Source organism: Neophocaena asiaeorientalis, unplaced genomic scaffold (genome assembly GCF_003031525.2).
Source record: "Neophocaena asiaeorientalis asiaeorientalis breed wild unplaced genomic scaffold, Neophocaena_asiaeorientalis_V1.1 scaffold364, whole genome shotgun sequence".
In the NCBI taxonomy this organism is placed as follows: Eukaryota; Metazoa; Chordata; class Mammalia; order Artiodactyla; family Phocoenidae; genus Neophocaena; species Neophocaena asiaeorientalis.
This window is the reverse complement of record NW_020172457.1, coordinates 1,030,008-1,052,133: the sequence shown is the minus strand read 5'-3', so window position 1 is coordinate 1,052,133 and position 22,126 is coordinate 1,030,008. Positions and strand designations below refer to the sequence as shown.

Below are 22,126 nucleotides of genomic sequence, written 5' to 3'. Positions count from 1 at the left end.
CAGCCAAAAAATAATAGTAAGAAGAAGAAAGCACCATCTTGAAGAATTCTTGCTGACCTTATGAGGCTTTCCTGTGGAAAATGGGAGGCTGGAAGAGATTTTAAGCAGGGACTAATTTAATTGGGTTCTAGAAAGATCCTTGGGCAGCCATGTGGTAGCTAGATTAGAGATGGGCAAGATCCTGGCAAGAGACAGTTAGGGATACTGCCATGTCCAGGTGGGAGATGATAAAGCTGTGATACTGGGAATGGAGACAAGAGGACAGGAGGGCAGCACGCATGCTGAGAAAACAGAATCCACTGTGAGAAGCACACAACAGAGAGAAGTTAAGGATGACTGGGTGAATTCATGAAGACAAGGTTTACGGGAGAAGTAAGGATGGGGGCATGGACTCAGCATAATAGAGGCCATTCTGAGTGTGAGGTACCCTTGGGACATTCAGGTGGAGGTGACCACAACCAAGAAGGTCAGGTATAGTAAGCAAAATAAAGGCTCCTCAAAGATGTCCATGCCCAAACCTGTGAATACGTTACCTTAATGGCAAAAGGACTGCAATGTGATTAAGGATTTTGAGATGGACGGAGTAGCCTGAGTTATCCAGGTGGGCCCAGCCTAATTACATGCATCCTTATGAGCAGGTAATCTTTCCCAGCTGTGGTCAAAGGGAGATGTGACTAAGGAAGAAAGGTCAGAGAGACGCCACGTTGCTGGCTTTAAAGATGGAGGAAAGGGGCCATAGCCAAGGAATGTGGGCAGCCTCTAGATGATGGAAAAAGCAAGAAAATGGATTCTCCCCTGTAACCTCCAGAAAGGAACACAGCCCTGCCAATCCCTTTACTGTAGCCCTGTGAGACCCGCACTGGAGTTCTGACTTCTAGATCAGTAAAATAATACATCTGGGTTGCCGGAAGCCATCAAGTTTGTGATAATTTGTTGCAGCAGCAATAAGAGGCTAAGACACTGACGACAGATTCAGGTACTCAGGCTGCCCACCCACCACCCCACCCCCGGGGCCACCGTCAGCAGCCTTACCCTGGTGATGCCCAGAGCGCCGACATTCTCGCTGTAGGAGGTGGTGCCGTTCCCCGTACCCCAGGCCCCTGCCAGCAGGCAGCCCAGGCCCTCGATGCCGATGCCTCGGTTGATGGCGTGCTTCGGAGGGGGTGGTGCCCCCACCAGGCGGGCACAGGCATAATAATCGCCTATGGACTCCACCATTGAGGAGATCACCCCCGCGACGATCCCAAAGACCCCAGCCAGGCTGATGGTGGGGAGGCCCCACTGCCCTGAAATTGCAGCGCAGAGGGAATATTCATCCGGAAGATAACAGGCTGCTGGACCCCAAATAATTCCCTTGCCAGAGGGTTCTCCGGTAGGCTTTAAAGACCAGGCAACATGTCTTCCAACCCAACAGCTGTCCTGAAGCTTTGTCTCAGACTCCAGCCCTCCCGTGCCTCCCTGAGGGTAGGTCAGAGGCCCTGACCTTGAGGTCACAGTGCACAAAAAGAACCAGAAACTGGGCCTCTTTCCGGGAGGGCCTTGAAGCCTTTTGAAGGCTTCCAGGATTCTTACTCAGGGAGGTCCTGGCTCCCCAGTCCATGAGGCCAGGACCTCCTCACCCCCACAACCGGAACGTGGTTATTCTCACACCCTGAGCCAAGAACTGCAGGGAAAGGAGATGCCCTTGACCAGCAACCCAGAAATGTTCTAATTCAGTCCCAAGCCTCCCTTGTGTGGGATCCACCAGTTCCACGAGGAGACCCAAAGGTTGGCTAAGAGGTCAGGATCCCTCTGTGCTTTCCCCACCCCCAGTGGATGGGGCCTGAGCAATGTGGAGGAGGGGATGAGGCATGCGGGCCAGGAAGGAGGTAGGTCTGGGAGAGGGAACCTTTGGTCTACCACCCCCAAAGCATTCTTAGGACCACCCAAGGGTCTCCTTCCTCTCTTAGGGGTCTCATATGGACTCCGTGGGGCCTGTCCCTCCTTGCCAGATCCCTTGGAGGAGATCCTGTCCCGGCTCTACTCATTTCCCCCTCTGGTGCCTGAGCCTCACGGGCAGTCCTGGGAAGCATATGCCCCAGGCAAGATGGGCCCCAGGCGTCGGCGTCTCGTTACCTGGGTAAGGGAAGCGAAACCACGGAGCCTGGCTCAGGACGTCGCCTTTGGTGTCTGTGCGGGCCAGGTACCCGTAGGCTGCAGGTGCCAAAGGGAGGGCGTTGGTGACTGTGAGCACGAAGCACAGCAGCCACGAGATGCAGAGCGCCAGCAACACCTGCCAGAGGGAGGGAGGCGCCCTTCATACTGGGCCCCACCCCTGCACCTGCCCACACCTCCCAGAGAGGGTGGGCGAAGGAGGGAGTCGAGCAAGCTCTTTGAGATGAGGAAGTGTTGGGCTACAAACCCTTCCAGTGACAACAGGAATCCGCTGTGTCAGTGGATAATGAACACATTACAGGAATAGAGAAACTAAACTGTGGGGAGACCTTGTGTCAAGTAGAGGCAGAAATGTCTAGGAAAGTGGACACAGCCTGGGTCAGAAGGATTGCCGTCTGACTCCCTTTCTATTGCTTGCTGGTCACATGACCCTGGATCAAATTCCCTGAGCCTCAGTGTCCTCATCTGTACAATGGAATGACAACCATTGCTCTGCAGAGCCTGAGGCAGGATTTCTTAAAGTGAGGTCCTCAGATATATTGACTTTTAATCTCTGATGGTAGAACCCCTGACATCGGCACTTTTAGCAATGTCCCCAGGTGATTCTCATGCATACCGAACTTTTGAACCACTGGCCTACAGGATTGCTGAGGGATCAATGAGATCACTATGTGGAAGTAACTTTTTATAATGCAGAATGTATTTCACAGATAAATTGAACCTGAAAACACATTTGTGCGGTTGGCAATGGCACCTACTTGACAGAGTGGAGCAAATTCAACAGAGAAGGCTCTGAAAAAGGAGACACCATCATTGTCGGCAGGATCTGAATTATCCAGGAGCCAATGAGAAAGAACCTGATCTAAGCAACTTGGCCCTTAGTTTTGCACCTTTAGCGGTGAGCCTGGCTGTCTCCCCCCGTGCCACGCTATGAGGACGGCCCAGGGACACGAGAAGACTGTCCCACAGCGGTGCCCAGGGCAGCAACCTGGGGCGAGTTCTCTACTCCTGGGAGAGAAGCAATGAGGGAAGATCTGGGACGGCATTACACCAAGGCTCCCACCACCCGCGGGGCAATTAAGGGGGGCTCAGGAGGAGAGGCCGCTGCAGGTGGAGAGCATTTGACTTGGGGGCCATCTGGGAGAGCAACAGGCTGTCCCTCACTCTCCAGGTGAGTCAACTAAGAATGGCAGAGGGTGGGGAGCGCTTCTTACAGGGAAGACCTGAAACAGGTAGAACTTAGAGGTGTGACACTTCTTCTCTCTTCCGTAAACAGGCACAGGCACCGCAATGTTTTTCAGGTACTGAGAAAACAGCACGATGAGGAAGATGGTCCTGAAACAGAAACAAACCACACCCAACCTGGCAAACTTGGGCTCATCACGAGCGACGGTCCAGGAAGGCGTGCCATCACGTGTCTCTGGGACTATGGGGCAGTGGCTGTGCTGGGAGGGTCCCCATCTAGGCCCTGCTCTGCAGTGTAGGCAGCATCCTGCCAGTTCTGAAAAGGTGGGCAGGCCCCTTTCAGAGGCTGCTTGCTGGTGGCTGAAGAGGAACAGTGGGCAGGGGCCTGAGAAATAAGCATGGCAGCTGCACAGATCCAGACTGAAGCCAGTGAGGCCAGAGTCAGACCACCTTCTCTCCCAAGTGGTCCTGCAGGTCCTCGCGGTCAGGCCACAAAAGACAGAGTGAATGAGCGTGTCCAGGGTCATGCCCAAGCCCCTTCAAAGCTCTGTTTAAATGCTGAGGGCCTCTTTTTCTGGGAAGCCTTCCTGACACCACCCCCCACCCTCGGCAAGCTGGCTGTCACCACCCCATCCCCTGAACCAGCCGGCACACTGTGACTCTCATCACTGTCTCCTGGTGTCACAGGCACTTGGACACAAGTCTTACCCCTCTACTACGCTACAAAATGCTTGAGAGCTGGGGCCGTGTCTTTGCATTCTTCCCAGGTGCTGGAGGTTTACAAATATTTGCTCAGTGAAAACCTAGGAGGCAGGGGACGAGTAGCATCAGCTGTCTGTGAACGCTACGCTAAGTATGTTTACACCCTGCCTGTGATGAACTTACTGTCTGTGAGGACTGATAACATAAGAAATAGTAATAATACATTCTAAGTAGCCATTTCACTGCTTTTAAGGTATCGTGATGTTTGTGAAAGTATTTGTAAACCACCAGAGTTTGCCAATATCCAGGACTCACTCTTCTTACTGGGTAATCTTCCTCCAAAGACGGCCCACCTTCCCCAGAGGGTGCTTACATGGCAGCAATCCCCCAGTGGATCCCGGCGTCATTGCCCGCAGAATCGAAGAGAGGCAGGGCCACCAGGGAGATGGTCGGAGCAATGGTCAAGGGGCCGATGAAGCGCATGAGGAAGCCAATGAGGCCTGAGAAGCCCACCAGCATCTGGACACAGGAAGCAACCATGATGGCTCCCTGCAGCTGAAGAGGAAGCACGGGACTCAGCACCTGGGAGCCTGTGGCGGGGCCACCCAGATTGGTGGTACCTTCAGAGGCAGTGCAGGGGCAAAGCTGGACCCCAGAGGAACTGAGGGAAGGTGAGCTCGGACCTCACTCCTCTCTCCAGTCCTCTATCTCCAACTGTCTGTTGGACATTTTCACCTAATGTGAAGTTTTTCAGGAAGTAGATTTCAGGGTTATCTATTGATCACAGTGATAATGTGATGACTCGTAATACTGGCATCACCCACTTATGTAGTGAACATCTTGCTGATTTATTTGTCTCTGTTTTCCTACTTCCTGTTGCAGAGGTTGGCAAAGGTTTTCTGTACAGGATCAGAGAGTGAATAGCTGAGGCTCTGTGGACCGTGCAGGCTCAGCTGAAACTTTTCCAGGCAAGATGGAAACAAATGAGCTTGACTGTGTTCTAATAAAACTCCACTGATAGGCACTGAAATTTGAATTTCCTACAATTTTGACATGTCATAAAATATTATTCTTGGATTTCGTACAATTTTGACATGTCATAAAATATTATTCTTGAATTTCGTACACTTTTGACATGTCATAAAATATCATTCTTCTTTTGATTCTTTTTCAACCATTTAAAATATAAAACCGTTTTTAGCTTGCGGGCTATAAACAAACAAACAAACAAACAGAAAACAGGCAACTAGCCAGATTTGGCTCACGGCTTGTAGTTTGCCAACCCCTGATCTATTGGACTGATTGAGTTTTACTTTACTTCTCCTTTTCTACTTTGCTAATATGGATGTTATTCATGTTACCCCTGAAAATGTTCCTTGCTTTGAAGTCTGCTCTTCTGAAAAGAAAGAAGTCTGACTCCTGCTTTCCTTTGATCAGTGTTAACGTGGTATATTCTTCTCCATCCATTTACTTTTAATCTACATGTGTCTTTATATTTAAAGCCGGTTTCTTCTGGACAACATACAGTTGGGTCTTGTGTTTTGATCCACTCTGACAATCTCTGTGCCTTTAGACCAATGACGTTCAAAGTGATTATTGATATAGTTGGATTAATATCCACCATAACCATTACTATTTTCTATTTGTTGCCCTTGTTCTTCATTTCTGTTTTTGTCTTCTACTGGTTTTCTTCTTTTTGTGGTTTTAACTGAGCTTTTTTTCCCCTTTTCCTTTCTTAGCATAACCATTATCCTTTTTTTTTTCCTTTAGAGTTTGCAATGTACATTTACAGCTAATCCAAGTCCCCCCCCCCTTTTTTTTCTTGTCACACCACATGGCTTGCGGATCTTAGTTCCCCAACCAGGGATCAAACCCACGGCCTTGGCAGTAAAAGCGCAGTCCTAACCACTGGACCACCCAGGAATTCTCCCAAGTTCACTTTCAAATAACACTATACCACATCATGAGTGGCGTGAGTACTTTATAGTAACAAAGCAATCCTAATTTCTCCGACCTAGCCTTTTTATCATTGCTGTCATTCATTTCACGTATACATAAGCATACGCAAGGATATAAAAAATTTTAAACCACCATAATACTGGAAGGTGAAGTTTAAGTTGGTCTAATGTGTTGAAAACTGAGCTTGCCATCTCTTCCCAGAGCTTTCTACATTTTCTGCTACCACCACTTTCTAAAAATATAATCATTACTTACTTGTCCTCTTTATTACTTCTTATCTCCCAGAAAGTAATGACACCCCTATTGGTCCTATATTTGCCTCACTTTCATTTGTGGCTAGTATCGTGAGGTAGAGTTGGACTGCTAACCATTGGTGGCTTCAAGCCTTGAGATGTGTGTGAACAAATTTAACTTAGTGAAACATGGAAACTCTACCTTAAATTCCAATAGGCTGGCCCGGTGAATTAAACCAATCCATCAGTTAATAAAAGAAGATTGAAACTTGAAAGAACTTTCCCTTGTTTACAGCACTGGTGAAAAACACTGGACCAGCAGATGGAGCTAAAATACCACAAATAAGACTCTGGGTTTTTACTCACTGTTGGACACTTGAAGGCAATGTGGGAAAAAAATAGTGGAGGCTACAGTCTTAGATCTGGGCAAGAGAACTCCCACCCTGGGGCCTGTGCTTTAGAGCAGGGGTTGGCAAACTTTTTCTGTAAAAAGCCAGATAGTTAACATTTTAGGTTTTGTGGGCCACATATAGTTTCTGTCACATATTCTTTTTTAAATTTTAAACAACTTTTTAAAATGTAAAAACCATTCTTAATTGGTGGGCAGTAAAAAACAGATTACAGGCTGGATTTGGTCCAAGAGCGATAGTTTACTGACTCCTGCTTTAGAGGACTCACAAACACAAAAATAAATGGTAAATGTCTTTTAAAAACATGGTTGTGTCTGTAACTTGGGATCCTGTGCTCAGTGCAGGCACAGCATGACCTGAACATCCCTAAACATCCTCTCTCACTACTAACACTGTGTCCTCAAAACACAAAGTAACTGCTTCAGACCACTGCAGTGTTGAGGCAGACAGGTCATGAGAACACAGGAAGAATTCGAGCAGCAGAGTGCTTAGGTAGGAGAAGAGACGAATTAACTTGTCAGATCTTTCCTCTTGGATAGCACGAAGGCAAGAGATTCCTGCACAAAAAATTATAGTTCTCAGTAGGTCTAAGTGGAAGGGAAATCCTGCCCCTGGCATCTAGCAGAGCAGGGTAAGGAAACTGATGAAATAAAACTTATATTTTAAGGCAGGGCAAGTAAAAAAATTACACATAAAGTTCTCTCTGTGTGTTTGTTTGGGCCTCCTCCCTCCCTAATGTGCAGTGTGAACCTGCATTACACATTAACCAGAGCTCCTCAAAGATAAGGGGCCTGCTCAACCGTAAAGATCAATTGTTTTTCTTTCTTCTGATGCTAGCAATGTAATTTCTTAAAAGAACAGCGTTCCCTCCCAGCTCTGTAGGGGGTCATGGTGACTGGCTGCTCGCTTTGTACCTGCTTATCTGGACAATGTATCCTCGGTGGACTTTATGTAAAGTACCAGTGTGTCATTTTGATGTTCGATCCTTTGTCTCAAAAATGTATATGACTGTGCCTTCAACTTCTAACAGGTGGAAGGGTTCCCAGGGCTTCCCGAGGATCTGCTTCCCGGGTTTATAATCCTCAGCTTGGCTCGAATAAAATTCCAATTTTTTCTTCTTAACTTGATAGTTAATTAAATTTTCGCTGACAAAATCCACTTCTTATTCTTTGCTTAGTTTTAATTTGGATTTACGAAAGCCAAGTATTGGCTCCCTGGGGGACAGCAGAAACAAGACCCCCCAAAACCTCAGACCACATGTATTTTGTGATTCATGTTATCGATGATATAATAAAACTAGGCTGCACTGAAGAAGAAATACATCCTGCTTTGGAAAAGGTGGTACAACACACAGCATTTGAAGACTGGCCAACGGACCTGGCAAAAATCCAGGGCCCGCCCGCTTGACAAATGAAATCCTTAGGTATATCTTGGTCTGGAACTACATGGAAAAGCTCTTTAAACATTAAAAACCTCTGTTAACTCTGGGTCCACCTTGAGAAAAAAAGGAAGCACAAGAACTTGATAGGTCATTGAAGTACATCCACATCTGGGTGTACTGTTGGACTGTATACCAGAGCACGGCCACGTGCAGAAAGGCTGTTTTTGAAAGAGAAGAACAGCAGAAGGTTCTGGCTGAAATTCACAAGTTATGGCTCAGACTGGTCTCAGAGCGGTGTCCTGACCACCACAGTGCTCCTGAGATATCAGAAGCTTCAGTGGTTCTGTCCATGCTGAATGAGGACTGACCCTGGCAGATGCCTGGCACTTCAGCTCTGCGTGGGGCATTTGGTGTGGAGGCGGCCCAGAGCAGCCACTCAACTACTCTCCCTCTGAAGGACCATTCCTAACTCGTCTGCTACTGGGCACTATTTGGAATTAGAGCACTACTGAATGGCACCAAATAACTCCAAGATCAGAGATCCCAATGGTATCTTGAGTGATGTCAGAAAGACATTCAAATAAGGCAGGGGATCATCAACAGAATGTGCTAATTAAAGGGAAATCGTTATATTCAGGAAAAGAAAAGGCAGTTACACAAGGAGGCGTTCATAGGATCCATGAGTAAGTGACAGTCCCCCTCCCCTGGGTGGACACTACCTCACGAGATAATCTATCTCTAACAACAGAGACTTGGATCCCACTATGTGGATCTTTGAATTCAAAAAGCACTGCTTGGGGGGGACTTCCCTGGTGGCACAGTGGTTAAGAATCCGCCTGCCAATGCAGGGGACACGGGTTCAAGCCCTGGTCTGGGAAGATCCCACGTGCCGTGGAGCAACTAAGCCCGTGCGCCACAACTACTAAGCCTGCGTTCTAGAGCCCATGAGCCACAACTACTAAGCCCACATGCCAAACTACTGAAGCCCATGCACCTACAGCCTGTGCTCCACAACAAGAGAAGTCACGGCAATGAGAAGCCTGCGCACCGCAACGAAGGGTAGCCCCTGCTCACCGCGACCAGAGAAAGCCTGCCTGTAGCAACGAAGACCCAATGCAGCCTTAAATAAATAAATAAATTGATTAAAAAAAAAAAAGGCACTGCTTGGAGTCTTGCTAAAGGCTGCTCACCCACCTGAGAAAGACTGAGACTGAAAGAATGTAACATTGCAACAGAAGGATCTTGATGGAGGAAGGAAGGCAAGTCTAAGTCCAGCCAAAGGACCAAGCTGTGTGTGATGTGACTGACAGTACACACATAAACCCCCAGAGTCATCCCTTTAGAATTATATAGCTTCTCGGGCTGTGGCCAATGGACTAGCAGTTTGGTCTGGCAAGAGGATCATAGAGGCTCTACTGAAATTTCACCTTTTATGGGACAGGACTTTATAGGCAAATCTCAAATACTGGTGGTTCACGTAGATGCCCCTATGTCTTAAAAAGAGGAGGGAAGTATGATTTTGAACGTAGTCATTAGGGCCCACAAGATGACACCTCGGGCCACAAGCCATGCATATGCGGGCTCACAAACTACATAATCTCCATCTCTCTCTGAAGTCACTTGCGTTGCCCAGGATGATCCAGATTGCCAACAGGTGCCAACAGATGGGCACAGGTGCCTCTGGTGGGAGAATTTGAGGATAAATGGCCCACCACAGAACTGACAGGCTGCCTGTACTGGACAGTCCACAGAGCATGGGAGGTTTTAACACTTTTTTAAACTGGTATGGACAGTGTTTCTGGTTTGAGCTTTGCCTATCCTGCCACTGAAGCCCTGGCGCAGGCTACAATAAAGAGACTAGCAACCCAGATTGCCCACCAGCATGAAGATCAACTTATGTATCAAACAGCTCAAGGATCACTTTTCACAGCATGAACAAGACAGGAATGGACCAAGAAATACAGTATCAAGTGATCTTTTCATATTTCATGTCACTTTCCAAAAGCAGTGAAATTATTGCAAAATTAGAATGTGTGCTTGAAGCAACAAAATGTGGGCGACAAAGGCACGAAGGGCAGGCTTTGCAGGGTAGGATACTGTAAGATCAAGCTACAAGTGGGGCACCAAACTGAGTCACTAGTGGAGCAGTTTGTAAAGGACAGATTGGGAAATGAGAAGGTAAAGAAACCCTGTTTTCCCAGGACTAGGGATTTGGTTGTGTTCCCTAAGATAGGAATAATAAGAAGCTATTTAATTTGACTTGTTGGAATTCTGATGGTATTTATGGGCTGGATTGGAAAGTCTGGTGTTTTTCAGGATGCATCCTACCCAGTGGAGGGGCTACAGTGACAATATACTTATTAAATCATTTGAAAGTACCTTGGGGAAGGACACACAAGGAGGGTTTAACAGTGTTACCTTTCCTGCCCACTATTTAAAGGCTAGCGGAGAAGGACTCAGCACCTCCTCTTCCAACAGGAGCAAGGAAATGGGTTAAGAAAGGCTCACAGTGGGCAGAAAGAAAGATGGCGGCAGGAAGAACTGGAGTTACCAAATTATGGTATTGAATAATGCTACTTTTGCCCGTTGCATTTAAAATGTTGGAAATAAGAAAATGATTTCTTAGCCATATTTCTAGATACGTCTTCAATCTGGAATGAGGGATGCTGGCATCACAGTTGATTCTACCAAACTGAAACACATCTAATAAAACTAGACCCAGAGCATACTGTGCTGAACTGGATGGACAATGAGGAATGAACACTGTGAAAGTAGCCAAAGCTACTATGATGCTGGCATATTTAGGGCACGGTCTGCTGTTTGAACTTTAAAATGGGTCATGGACTAATTCATAGGTCATTTACATGACACTCAATGAAATGAAAGTCATGGAAATAATGATAAATAACGAAGTCCATATTGGGATATTGACCTCTAGTCACCAGCTAATGTGGTAAGTAAGCATAGGAGCAAAAATGACCCCAGGTGGTCAAATAGACCTACCAGATGAGGACAGACATTTATAGTGAACTCTAAATCATTCAATAACATCATAAAAGAATGACACAAGTTTACCATCATACACTGACCAGAGCAGCTAAAATGAAAAAGAGACAATGTTGGTGAGAATTTGGAGTAACTGGAACTCACACACGCTGCTGGTGGGAGTGTAAATTGGAACATACACTTTGCAAATGTATTTGCTAGTGTTTACTTAAGTTGAACATATACATAATATACAGTGATGGTGAATTTTATGTGTCAACTTGACTGGGCTGAGGGATGCCCAGATAGCTGACAAAACATTTTTTCTGGGTGTGTCTGTGAGGATGTTTCCAGAAGAGGTTAGCATTTGAATTGGTGTGAACTGAATGAAGCAGACGGCGCTACCCAATGTGGGTGAGTGCCATCCAATCCTTTGAGGGCCTCACATAACCAAAAAGCAGAAGAGCTAATTTGCTCTGCTTGAGCTGAGTCATCCACCTTCTCCTGCCCCCAGACATCAGCACTCCTGGCTCTCAGGTATTTGGAATCAGTTTAGGACTTACACCATTGTCCTTCTGCCCCAGCCCTCACCCCCACTGGAGTGTTTTGTCAATTGTACTCCTTCTCATGGGTCAACTCTGGGTAAGAATAGGAATCTTGTTACCATGTTTCCTCTGTCTTCCCTCTTTCTTTGTCTTTCATATACAGCGGATGTGACCCTTATTGCAGCCATGAGGCTGTGAGGATGCTGAACATGGCCTGGGTGGGGTGCAGGATGGACCCTGGCTGGGCTAAGGCTTCCTAGCTTAACTCCTAAGGATATCTAGGGAACAAACTCTGCTCTAGGTCCATAGCCCTGAGTTCAGGAATGTCCTTGGTCCAGTTCTAGTGAGTTAGTGCTGAAGACATTAAGCGAAAGTTGGATTCATGCCTGAGCAAACTACCTTGTATTGGAAACCCAGTACCATACGGTGCTTGTGTGACTGCCCCTGCTCCAGAGGAGGTGGTCCTTAGCCTCACTCCAGGCCTACATATTTAAGGTCAAGCTGGGAGGAAGCTGGTTGGGCTTCCTAGAAATCTCAAGTGACCTTCACTCTCTCATACAGTACCCCACCCATGGGCCGTCCTTGACCCCTCACCTAGGAGGTCAGGTGAGGATGTTGGGGTCTGGAAGCCAGCAGGTCTACTGTCCCTGAGGGTATGGGTATGCTCTCTGCCAAGAATCCTATGTGCTGGCTTCCTTATCTATCGTTTAGATAAGCCAACCTGGAGCATGGCCAAACTTCAGAGCCTGCTTCAAGGCCACTAGTTTCTTTCCCTGGATGATAAAACTGAATTAAGCAAGGGCCAAGTATCTTAAAGCCTGGAATCTTGCTCAGCAATGAGTTGAACAATGAATGTTGAACAAATGAATCAACTCAGGAGCCCCTGTTGAGGACCACTCCATTGCTCTCACCCCATCCCCCTCACCCCAATACCTCTCGGATCCTCTTCTGCCATTCCTCAGTGAATTCAGGGGAGCTGGTGTTCACCAGGCTGGCATTGAGTGTCCACACGGGGCACTTCCAGGTGGGAAGGGACAGCATGGCCAGGGAGGGTGCCAGAAAAGCAAATGTTCCTCCCTGGAGAATGGGCAGCCTGGAGGAGGGGAAAGGAGAGAGTTACCAATCAGCTCTTTAAGCGCTGGTCTGTCACTGGCCCCAGTGGAGGCCTTTTAATCCCAAGTCCTACCTTGGTTTCAAGGCGACACATGACCCCTGCAGTTCTCAGTTTACAGGGAACTCCTGCCAAGCTCCAAGTCAGACCCATGAACCCTGCCAGACTTTGGACGGGTAGGAGAGGTGGAGAGGGGAAGCAAGCAGACCTAACCCCAGTCCTGGAGATACAAGCCCAGGAGCAGCAGAGAGTCAGGTGCTGGGAAACGATTTGGGGGTAGCACAGAGCTCAGGGAACATGTTGAGTGGGTGCCATTGTCTTCCTCAGTCCCAGAGAATCCTCCCCAGACCCCAGGATCAAAGCACAGCTCACACATGTGGAGTCCCACCCACTGACAAGAGATGCACAGCCTAGAATCTGGGCGGCCAGATTCCTTTGCCTCTTCAGAAATGAACAGCAATCCCAGACCTCTACCTTCAGGCTCCTTTTATCACCTGGACTGAACAGGCTTGAGGTCAATTATCAGGGCGTATCCCCCACCCACAGTCTTTCTCCCTCCTCGTTGGTGTCTCACTCTGGCCTCTGTGAGAACTTCTAGCAGAACTTCTAGCCCATCTGACTTGTCTCCCTTCAAGGTGAATGTAGCCTGATAAGTCAACCTCCAATAACCCTCTCTTACTAGAAGGTCAGAAGCTATCAAGGCTCACCTAGTCTCTTTGCCCTGCATATTAGAATTTGGGGCGGCGGGTGGAAAAAAGGGATGTCAGCCTCGTGCTTGCATTTGTCACTATAGCACACCCAGTTTAGGTACTTTTTCTTAACAATACTAGAAGGCTATTTTTGAACTCAGGATTCCATGAAGACAGCTTAAAGGGTTATTTCTGAGAAAGACTGAACACATTTTACTTAATGAAAATATAAAGTTTTGCTGCCTAAGTGGCCTTTGTCCTGGCTGAACGTAGGAATCAGCAATGCCCGGGCATCACCCTCAGATGAGTTAGTGGGCTTGTCAAGAGGGTGCAGCCAGGCATGGGGAGGGCTTAAAGCTCCAGGTGATTCTAATGTCAACCAGGGCTGAGAACAAGTAATCTAGATTCATAAATCTAGACCCATAAGGTTCCAAAACAGATTGGAATATATGGCACACACAGGGCAGGAACATATGGGTGGTGGAATGGGTATGCGTGAATAATGTTTTTAATTAAGAAATTATGGGGGGGAGATAAATCAGGAGTTTGGAATTAACATGTACACACTAATATACATAAAATAGGTAAACAACACGGACCTACTGTATAGCACTAGCACAGGGAACTATACTCAATATCTTATAATAACCTATAATGGAAAAGAATCTGAAAAAGTATATATGTATATATCTACACATACATATATATATATATATATATTTGTATAACCGAATCACTTTGCTGTACACTTGAAACTAACACAACATTGTAAATTAACTATACTTCAATTAAAATGCATAGAAATTATGAAGCTAAGTATCTTGACAGAGAAGGGAAACATGCTATACATTTATCACTGCAAAACCCTTTTGAGCTTTTAAAATGAACATAGAAATCTTTGCATATCATATGTATAGAGTATATAATACAAGAATTGTGTTTTAATTTTTTGCTGTAATCCCATATGCACATTTCATTCATTCAACAAATATTTACTGAGGACCTGCTCTGTGAGACGCACTGATTGCCAGGTATTGGGGATAAAAATGGTGACTGAGACAAAACACCACTTATATTCTAGTTACACATTTCTCTGTTAGCCCTTGTACTAACAAACTAATCATTTACAGTAACTGACTCTCAGGGGTTCTTTAAACACCTTATGACTCTGCTTAAAAGCACTCCACCATTACTATGCCACCATTGCCGCAGCCATTTCAGTATTACTGGGTTCCATGAGGTCAGGGATGATTATTTTTCTTTTCCATCTCTCCAGCACTGAGCCTAGTGCTGCAAAAACCTATGAATATTGGGTTTTCTCATTTTATTTTATTTTTTTAGTTTAACAGGTATATAATGAAACTCTAACAAATGTTAATTTGCATTTCATTAAGTCATAAAAGATGTGCACTCATTCGTGTGATTTTATATGTTTTTCCTTGTCTATAAACTGTCTACTCGTTACACAGAACTTAGATACTGTCAAAATATATTTATAACAATTTTTATGATGGTGAGCTTTATGTTTGTTGAAAAAAATGTTTTTTGTTAGTATATGCAGGAATTCATCCCCAACTTAGAACTTCTTTAAGGGAGCACTTCAAAATTTTCAAGTAGTTCAGCACTTTTCTAACTCTGTTCATGTTCCTTTCAAGATTATTATATGTAGTTGGGATAATGTGATATATGGACTTTCTACCTTTTTGTTTTGTTTTGTTTTGTTTGGTCACGCCTCGCAGCTTGCAGGATCTTAGTTCCCCGACCGGGGATTGAACCCTGGGCCACAGCAGTGAAAGCACTGAGTCCCAACCACTGGACTGCCAGGGAATTCCCTCTATGTCTTTGTAATTGCTAAGAATACCTTTTATGCTCCAGAGCAAGATGAATTTTTTCCATTTATTTACTAGAGAGTACTCTTTTTTTTTTTTTTGGCTGCGCTTTGCGGCTTGTGGGAGCTTAGTTCCCCGACCAAGGATTAAACCCCCGCCACAGCAGTGAAAGCACTGAGTCCCAACCACTGGACTGCCAGGGAATTCCCTCTATGTCTTTGTAATTGCTAAGAATACCTTTTATGTTCAAGAGCAAGATGAATTTTTTCCATTTATTTACTAGAGAGTACTCTTTTTTTTTTTTGCGGTACGCGGGCCTCTCACTGTTGTGGCCTCTCCTGTTGCGGAGCACAGGCTCTGGACACGCAGGCTCAGCGGCCATGGCTCACGGGCCCAGCCGCTCCGTGGCATGTGGGATCTTCCCGGACCGGGGCATGAACCCGTGTCCCCTGCATCGGCAGGCGGACTCTCAACCACTGCGCCACCAGGGAAGCCCTAGAGAGTACTCTTATGTGCTACCTTTAGATTCACACAATGTATCCATAAATTCTTCCCTCATTATTCTGTACTCAGACCTTCCAATCCCATTTTCCATCCATTCCTCTCCGCCTCCCCACCTCATTTTGTTAGCATTCCCATTTCTTTCTCATAACTTCTCATTGGTACCTTTTTGAGAGAGGGAGAGAGATCTACATATATTTCTTGCATTTCTGCTAGTTTTTCTTTTACGCACTTTCCTGGTACATGTTTAAGATGTGTGCATTCAGTATCACTACAAGTCTTTATTGCTTTATGTATCTTTTACCTTTCGTGGTGACCTTAATGTGTATCTCAGTGCTGCTTTAATTTCACAGTTACTTTCATCTGCTAGCATGATGGTAATTCCTATTTTTAAAATTTTCCCATGAGTATGATTCACTATTATTATACATACGCCTTCTGACTTAAATGTCTCTCTTGTAAATCGTAGATTGTTGATTTTTAAAACTCAACATTTTAGAAATAGAAGAGCCATTTGAAGCGTATCCAGCCTGGCCTTGTCATTTTATAGATAGGGGATTTGGAGCCCAAGGTCTTAGAGTTAACCAGCATGAGTGCTTGGGTTTCCTTACTTATCACCACTGCCCTGTAACACCAGTTAAGAACATGGTGTAGACCAAAGGCGAGTTTGAATCAGGCTCTACCTTATCAGTTGTGTGACCTAGGCATGTTGCCCAGCTTCTGCAAGCCTCAGTGTCCTCTTTGACAAAATAAAGATAATACTACTCTCCCAAGGAGTAGCTGTGAAGATAAACTATATGTAAGTGATTAGCACAATGCCTGGGAAAGAGAAGAGCTCAATAAATAGAGTAATTTTCATTTTTATTCCCTCTGCAATGTGTGGCTACTTCTAGAAAAGGTAGTGTACACCAAAACATTTTCTTTTTTTTTTTTGCAATACGCGGGTCTCTCACTGTTGTGGCCTCCCGGACCGGGGCACGAACCCGTGTCCCTTGCATCGGCAGGCGGACTCTCAACCACTGCGCCACCAGGGAAGCCCCCAAAACATTTTCTTAATGTTTCCTCAAATAACAGATGTTATAGTATGGACTTTTTTTTTTTAAGTTCTTGTCTGGCATTCCCATTTCTTGCAGGTTGGTTCTCCAAGATTTGTTTCCTAAGATGGCAGGCGGACTCTCAACCACTGCGCCACCAGGGAAGCCCCCGAAACATTTTCTTAATGTTTCCTCAAATAACAGATGTTACAGTATGGACTTTTTTTTTTTTAAGTTCTTGTCTGGCATTCCCATTTCTTGCAGGTTGGTTCTCCAAGATTTGTTTCCTAAGACCTTCCCTATCCATCTTCCTCTTCCCTTCACCCTTTACCATCTCATCTGTATACTCAAGTCTGAAGAAGAAAACTCCCCACCATTTTCTTTTAAAACAACAACTTGCATGTAAAATGTCAAAATCTGCAGTCTCAGGAATGTCTCTTAGAAGTTTGATAGGATTGATATTTTAGGTTGTCAAAGACACAGAAATGTGTCGTGGGGGTACTATCAACATCTAAGTTTATACAGTATTTTAAAACTACATAGCATTTTCATATAATTATCCCAAGAGTACTTCAGGGCGGGTAGGACAATACTGCACTGTCTCTGTATGAGGAAAATGATGCTGGGGGCAGGTGCCAGTGGCAGGGCTAAGCTGGGAAGTGCAGAGCCCTGATCAGAAAGTCTGAGTCACTGAGCCAAATTGCAAAAGTGTGTTTGTTATAAGAACTGATAAGAGGGCATGTGGAAAGACAAACTTCTTCGACAGTTTATGCTAATGATTGTGTGGGGAATTTTTCTCATCTCTTAGTAGTTCCATTTGGGCCCATAAAACAGAAACAGCTAACCTTTTGGAAGTATTGGGAAGTTAAGCTTCAACGCTTCTCTCTGAGCTCTCATGTACTCTTCATAAGATGATATACATGATGGTTGTTAAAGACGTTAAGGCAGACTTCATTCAAGGGGGGCTACTACGATGGGGTTCTGTAATAGGGGAGAGAGATCAGGCTCAACTCCCAATGTGACAAGGAAAACTTGGAATTTATAGCCAAGGAGCAGGGTGGGGCTCAGTGGACGGAAAGTTACTAAGAGGAAGCATCAGGGGTAAGAACAGGATTCTTGCTGAAAACAGGCCAAGGTGAACAGACATCACCTGTGGATAGTGAAAAATGAGGAAACCAATCAGAGAGTGAGGGTGGGGATTCTGGCTACAGTGACTGAGCAAGATTCTTGCTAAAACTGGATGATGCAGAGACCAACATGGAAGCTCAAAAGTCAAGTCTAGTTGAACAGTTGTCTATTGGATTTAGCAATAGGATGATCATAGTTGATCTTGTATGTTAGACACTATAAATAAATAGATCTCTCCCAGTTAAATGATAAATAGACTCAGCACAGCTTGGGCCTGTACAAAATTCTGCAGCAGGAGGGGGAACGTCACATAAGGCTTTGGAGTTCTTAAAACCACATTGGAAACTAGAAGGCAAGGGAACAATTCTTTCAAAGTTCTGAAAAAAATTATTTCCAACCTAAAATTTTATACCCAGCCAAGCTATCAATCAAGTATGAGAATAGAATCAAGACATTTTCACATATGCAGAGTCTTACAGAATTTACCTCCCATGTGTTCTCTCGGGAAACTACTGCATATTCGTGTTCCACCAAAAAAAGAGGAAGACATGGGAACAAGAGATCTAGACTTGAAAACTGACATGAAGGGAATTCCCAGAATAAGGGTAAAGAGGCATCTCAGGATGACACATCTAATGTATACCAGGCACAGACAGCGACTGCTCCAGACTTCAGCAAGTCAGAGAGCCCCAGGAGGTAGTACATCAAGAAGATGAAGTTGATAGGCTACCTGATGTGATGAAATTATTAAGAAGAGATTTAGACAACAGGCAGGGAGTTTATCATTGAGTTAAAAACAAACAGAAACTAAAGAATATTTTTAAAAAGATATTAATTTCAGGGAAAACAAAAAGTTGGGCAGGAAAGGAATCACTTTGTGATTCAGCTCTGAATAGCATCCCAGTCATTATAATGTGTACATTCAATATTGACCTATGCTGGGAGGGTATGAGAATAGGATGATGGAAAATATGCTTGTATGTGGTGGGAGTGAGGGGCTGTGAAAGAAAATGAAATCATAGTCATCCATATTGGCACTTCAGTCAATAGTGCCTAAAACAGAAGTGCATTAATTAGAGACGGTGGAAAATAACTAAATAATCAGCTTGGAGGGATGAGAGTGCTTGTTTCTGCCTAGAAGAAAGGGGAGAAGGGGGAGATCTCTGGTTGGTAGGGGAAGGCTGTTTGTCTGCCTTCTTTAAACCCATCACTACCCACTGCCTTGAGTGTACCTTTGATACCCACCCTCATTGTTCTAGTCCTCCCTTCTGATCTGCGCCAAAGACAAGTATAACTCTCCTTTTTTTCTTTTTTTAATGGCTTTAATGCTGACCTCCACAGAGAAACACATCAGGGAAAACAGAGATAAAAGCAGGTGAAGTGACAAAGAATCTAGGAAGTTGTCTCAAGGCTGTAGCCTTGAGCCTTACCTATCAAGCCCCCTTCCAAGATGGTAATGGGCAGCCTACTGCACTTTTGCTCTCAGGCAAAGATTCAAAGGGTGTGGCTCACAAAACATATCCTGATACTTTTCTAAAAACATTTTTTTAATGGTTTTCATTTCTCCCAGTTATAGAGAAACACATGGACTCTGAAGAAAAATTAATGGTAAATAAAAATATAAAGAATAAATCACCCTAATTCTATAACCCAGAAATAATCATCAACATTTTGTTCTCATCTTTTTTTAATCTTTAACTAGATAAACTTTATCAGCACACATATAATATATACCTTTCCTATACAATGTATACCAGCCAGAAATAACCTTTAACACTTCTTCAAGTCTCTTCTCTGTCTTTAACTAGATAAATGATTATCAGGACACATAAGATGCATATCTCTCATAATTATGAATTATGTTGGTCACTATTATGATACTGAAAAGCTCAAAACAACTTAAATGTCCTTTAATAGGAAATGGTTAAACTAGAATATATTATGTACTCTAGAATATGGAATACTAAGTGATATTTTTCTAAAAGTGCTATTGTGGAAATATGTTTATTGAAATGGAATGATATTTATAATGTATTGTGTATGTTTAAAAAGGAGGGGGAGGAGTTTTTTTTAACCACATTTAAATTTTTTTCAATAATTTGCAAAGGGAGGGAGGGTGCAAAATTGTGTTTATGGTAATACCCTTTTCTTGGTGCGAAAAATAAATTTTACGTACCAGGCGCTGAGCTAAGCACTTTACATACATTATCTAATTTAATTATCATGGCTTTGGTAAAATTGTTTTTAATTTCCTCTTCACAGAAATACGAGGGACTGCCCTGGTGGCACAGTGGTTAAGAATCCACCTGCCAATGCAGGGGACACAGGTTTGATCCCTGGTCGGGGAAGATCCCACATGCCGCAGAGCAACTAAGCCCATGCGCCACAACTGCTGAAGCTCACGTGCCCTAGAGCCCGCGTGCTGCAACTACTGAAGTCTGTGCCCCTACAGCCCGTGCTCCACAACAAGAGAAGCCACCGCAATGAGAAGCCCGCGCACCACAACAAAGAGCAGCCCTTGCTCGCCGCAACTAGAGAAAGCCTGTGCGTAGCCAAAAAACCCAACACAGCCTAAAATAAATAAATATTTTTTTTTAAAAATGAAGAGCAGAGAAAATATTTGAAAAAAAAACAAAAAAAAAAACCACATGAGGACTCCAAGATAACATTAATGCAAAAATTGTCAGGGGTAGAAAGGAGAGGGGGAATTAAGTCTCCCCTAGGTAAGGCAATACAGCTTGGGCACCCAGGAACCTGGAGAGGATAAGCCCCCAGAAGGGGTCTGGGGTTGGGACGTGTAGAGCATGAGGGGCTTCTGGGGAAGAGGTCAACAGTTGGGGACAGAGACATCTGGAGCTTGAGCTGCTGGAATCCAACCTCACCTGTGTCATCATTTTGATGTTCCCTTTTGGAGTCAATCCAATGATTAGGCAAAGGGTGATGTCACGGATTTTCTTTGAAATAGTTCAGAATGGGGAGCAGAGCCTCAAGAATGTCGAATGGGATTGATGAATTCTTGAATTTAAAAGGGTCGCTCTGCTGTGAGAAACCCTGCGTACCTTCAGACCCCAACTCCTTCACTATTGGACAAAGATCACTTAGTGTTCATCTTTTTACTGAGCTTCCTACCCCAAGCACGTAAGAACCTGCTACCCTGTAGGAAAGCACGTCCCGCACCTTCCGTGTAGTTAACTACCCAACCTAAACCCAGAGGAAGAAGCAGCACCAGGCCCCTCTTTGGGACACATCATCCCCTCTCCCTCCTCTGATGTGACTGATTACCAGGTCACTCTTCTACTGCCAACAGCCACCACTGTTTCTGTTCCAAACAGAACTCCGATGGCACATCTGGTGCCTAGTTTTCAATGGGGCACGGGCAAGATGGCTGCAGACCTCTGGCGATGGGCATGGACTTTCTGCAGAACCAGTAACAGATGCAGAGCTAGGACAGATCAGGGCTTGGCCGCAGGGAGGTCCATGGAAGAAAAGGACAAATGCCAGGCAGGCTGATTCGGGCAAGACTACACAGAACCCAGATTTGAATGCACTTTGGGCAGAAGTACTTGCTCCACACATGAGACTTTCCCAGGAAAATGAAAAGGGAGATATATCACTTGAAACCACTCCAGAAAAAGAAATTCCCGGGTAAAAATCATGAATAATTCCAGAGATGGAGTTAAGACCCAGAATTACACATAGTCGATAATAATTTCCTCTAGTGATTGCATTTAAACTTAATGCTTTCTTTTTTTTTTTTAATTTATTTATTCATTTATTTATTTTTGGCTGTGTTGGGTCTTCGTTTCTGTGCGAGGGCTTTCTCTAGTTGTGGCAAGCGGGGGCCACTCTTCATCGCGGTGCGCGGGCCTCTCACTGTCGCGGCCTCTCTGGCTGCGGCGCACAGGTTCCAGACGCGCAGAGCTCAGTATTTGTAGCTCACGGGCCCAGCTGCTCCGTGGCATGTGGGATCTTCCCAGACCAGGGCTTGAACCCGTGTCCCCTGAATTGGCAGGCAGACTCTCAACCACTGCGCCACCAGGGAAGCCCTAATGCTTTCTTTTGAAACAGATAATGAAGTACGCCCTTACATGAATTTTGGAACTGAGCGCTTAAGTGAGGAAGGCCCTTGGGGGACACACCCAAGACCCCGAAATTCACACCAGGGAGGCAGCCACCCCTCCGCCAAGGATTGCAGATGCCCACCCCACAATGGACACTACGCTCTTTAGCTCTTATTAGGGAAGCTGTTTTTACCTCTCATCATTCCCTTTGACTATTTA

The 22,126-nt window shown here is 45.1% G+C and overlaps 1 protein-coding gene across 1 annotated transcript in view; it reads right to left on the bottom strand.

The window, feature by feature from the left end:
- LOC112394979 (solute carrier family 23 member 1-like) overlaps nt 1-22,126 on the bottom strand; it is a 45,711-nt gene that overhangs the window by 12,230 nt on the left and 11,355 nt on the right. Inside the window, exons 4-8 of the mRNA XM_024737987.1 lie at nt 12,488-12,647; nt 4,415-4,596; nt 3,369-3,489; nt 2,116-2,272; nt 1,033-1,286 (exon numbers count right to left, since the gene is read on the bottom strand). Of these exons, the coding sequence (XP_024593755.1) occupies nt 1,033-1,286; nt 2,116-2,272; nt 3,369-3,489; nt 4,415-4,596; nt 12,488-12,647 (874 nt within the window). The remainder of the gene's footprint in view (nt 1-1,032; nt 1,287-2,115; nt 2,273-3,368; nt 3,490-4,414; nt 4,597-12,487; nt 12,648-22,126) is intronic.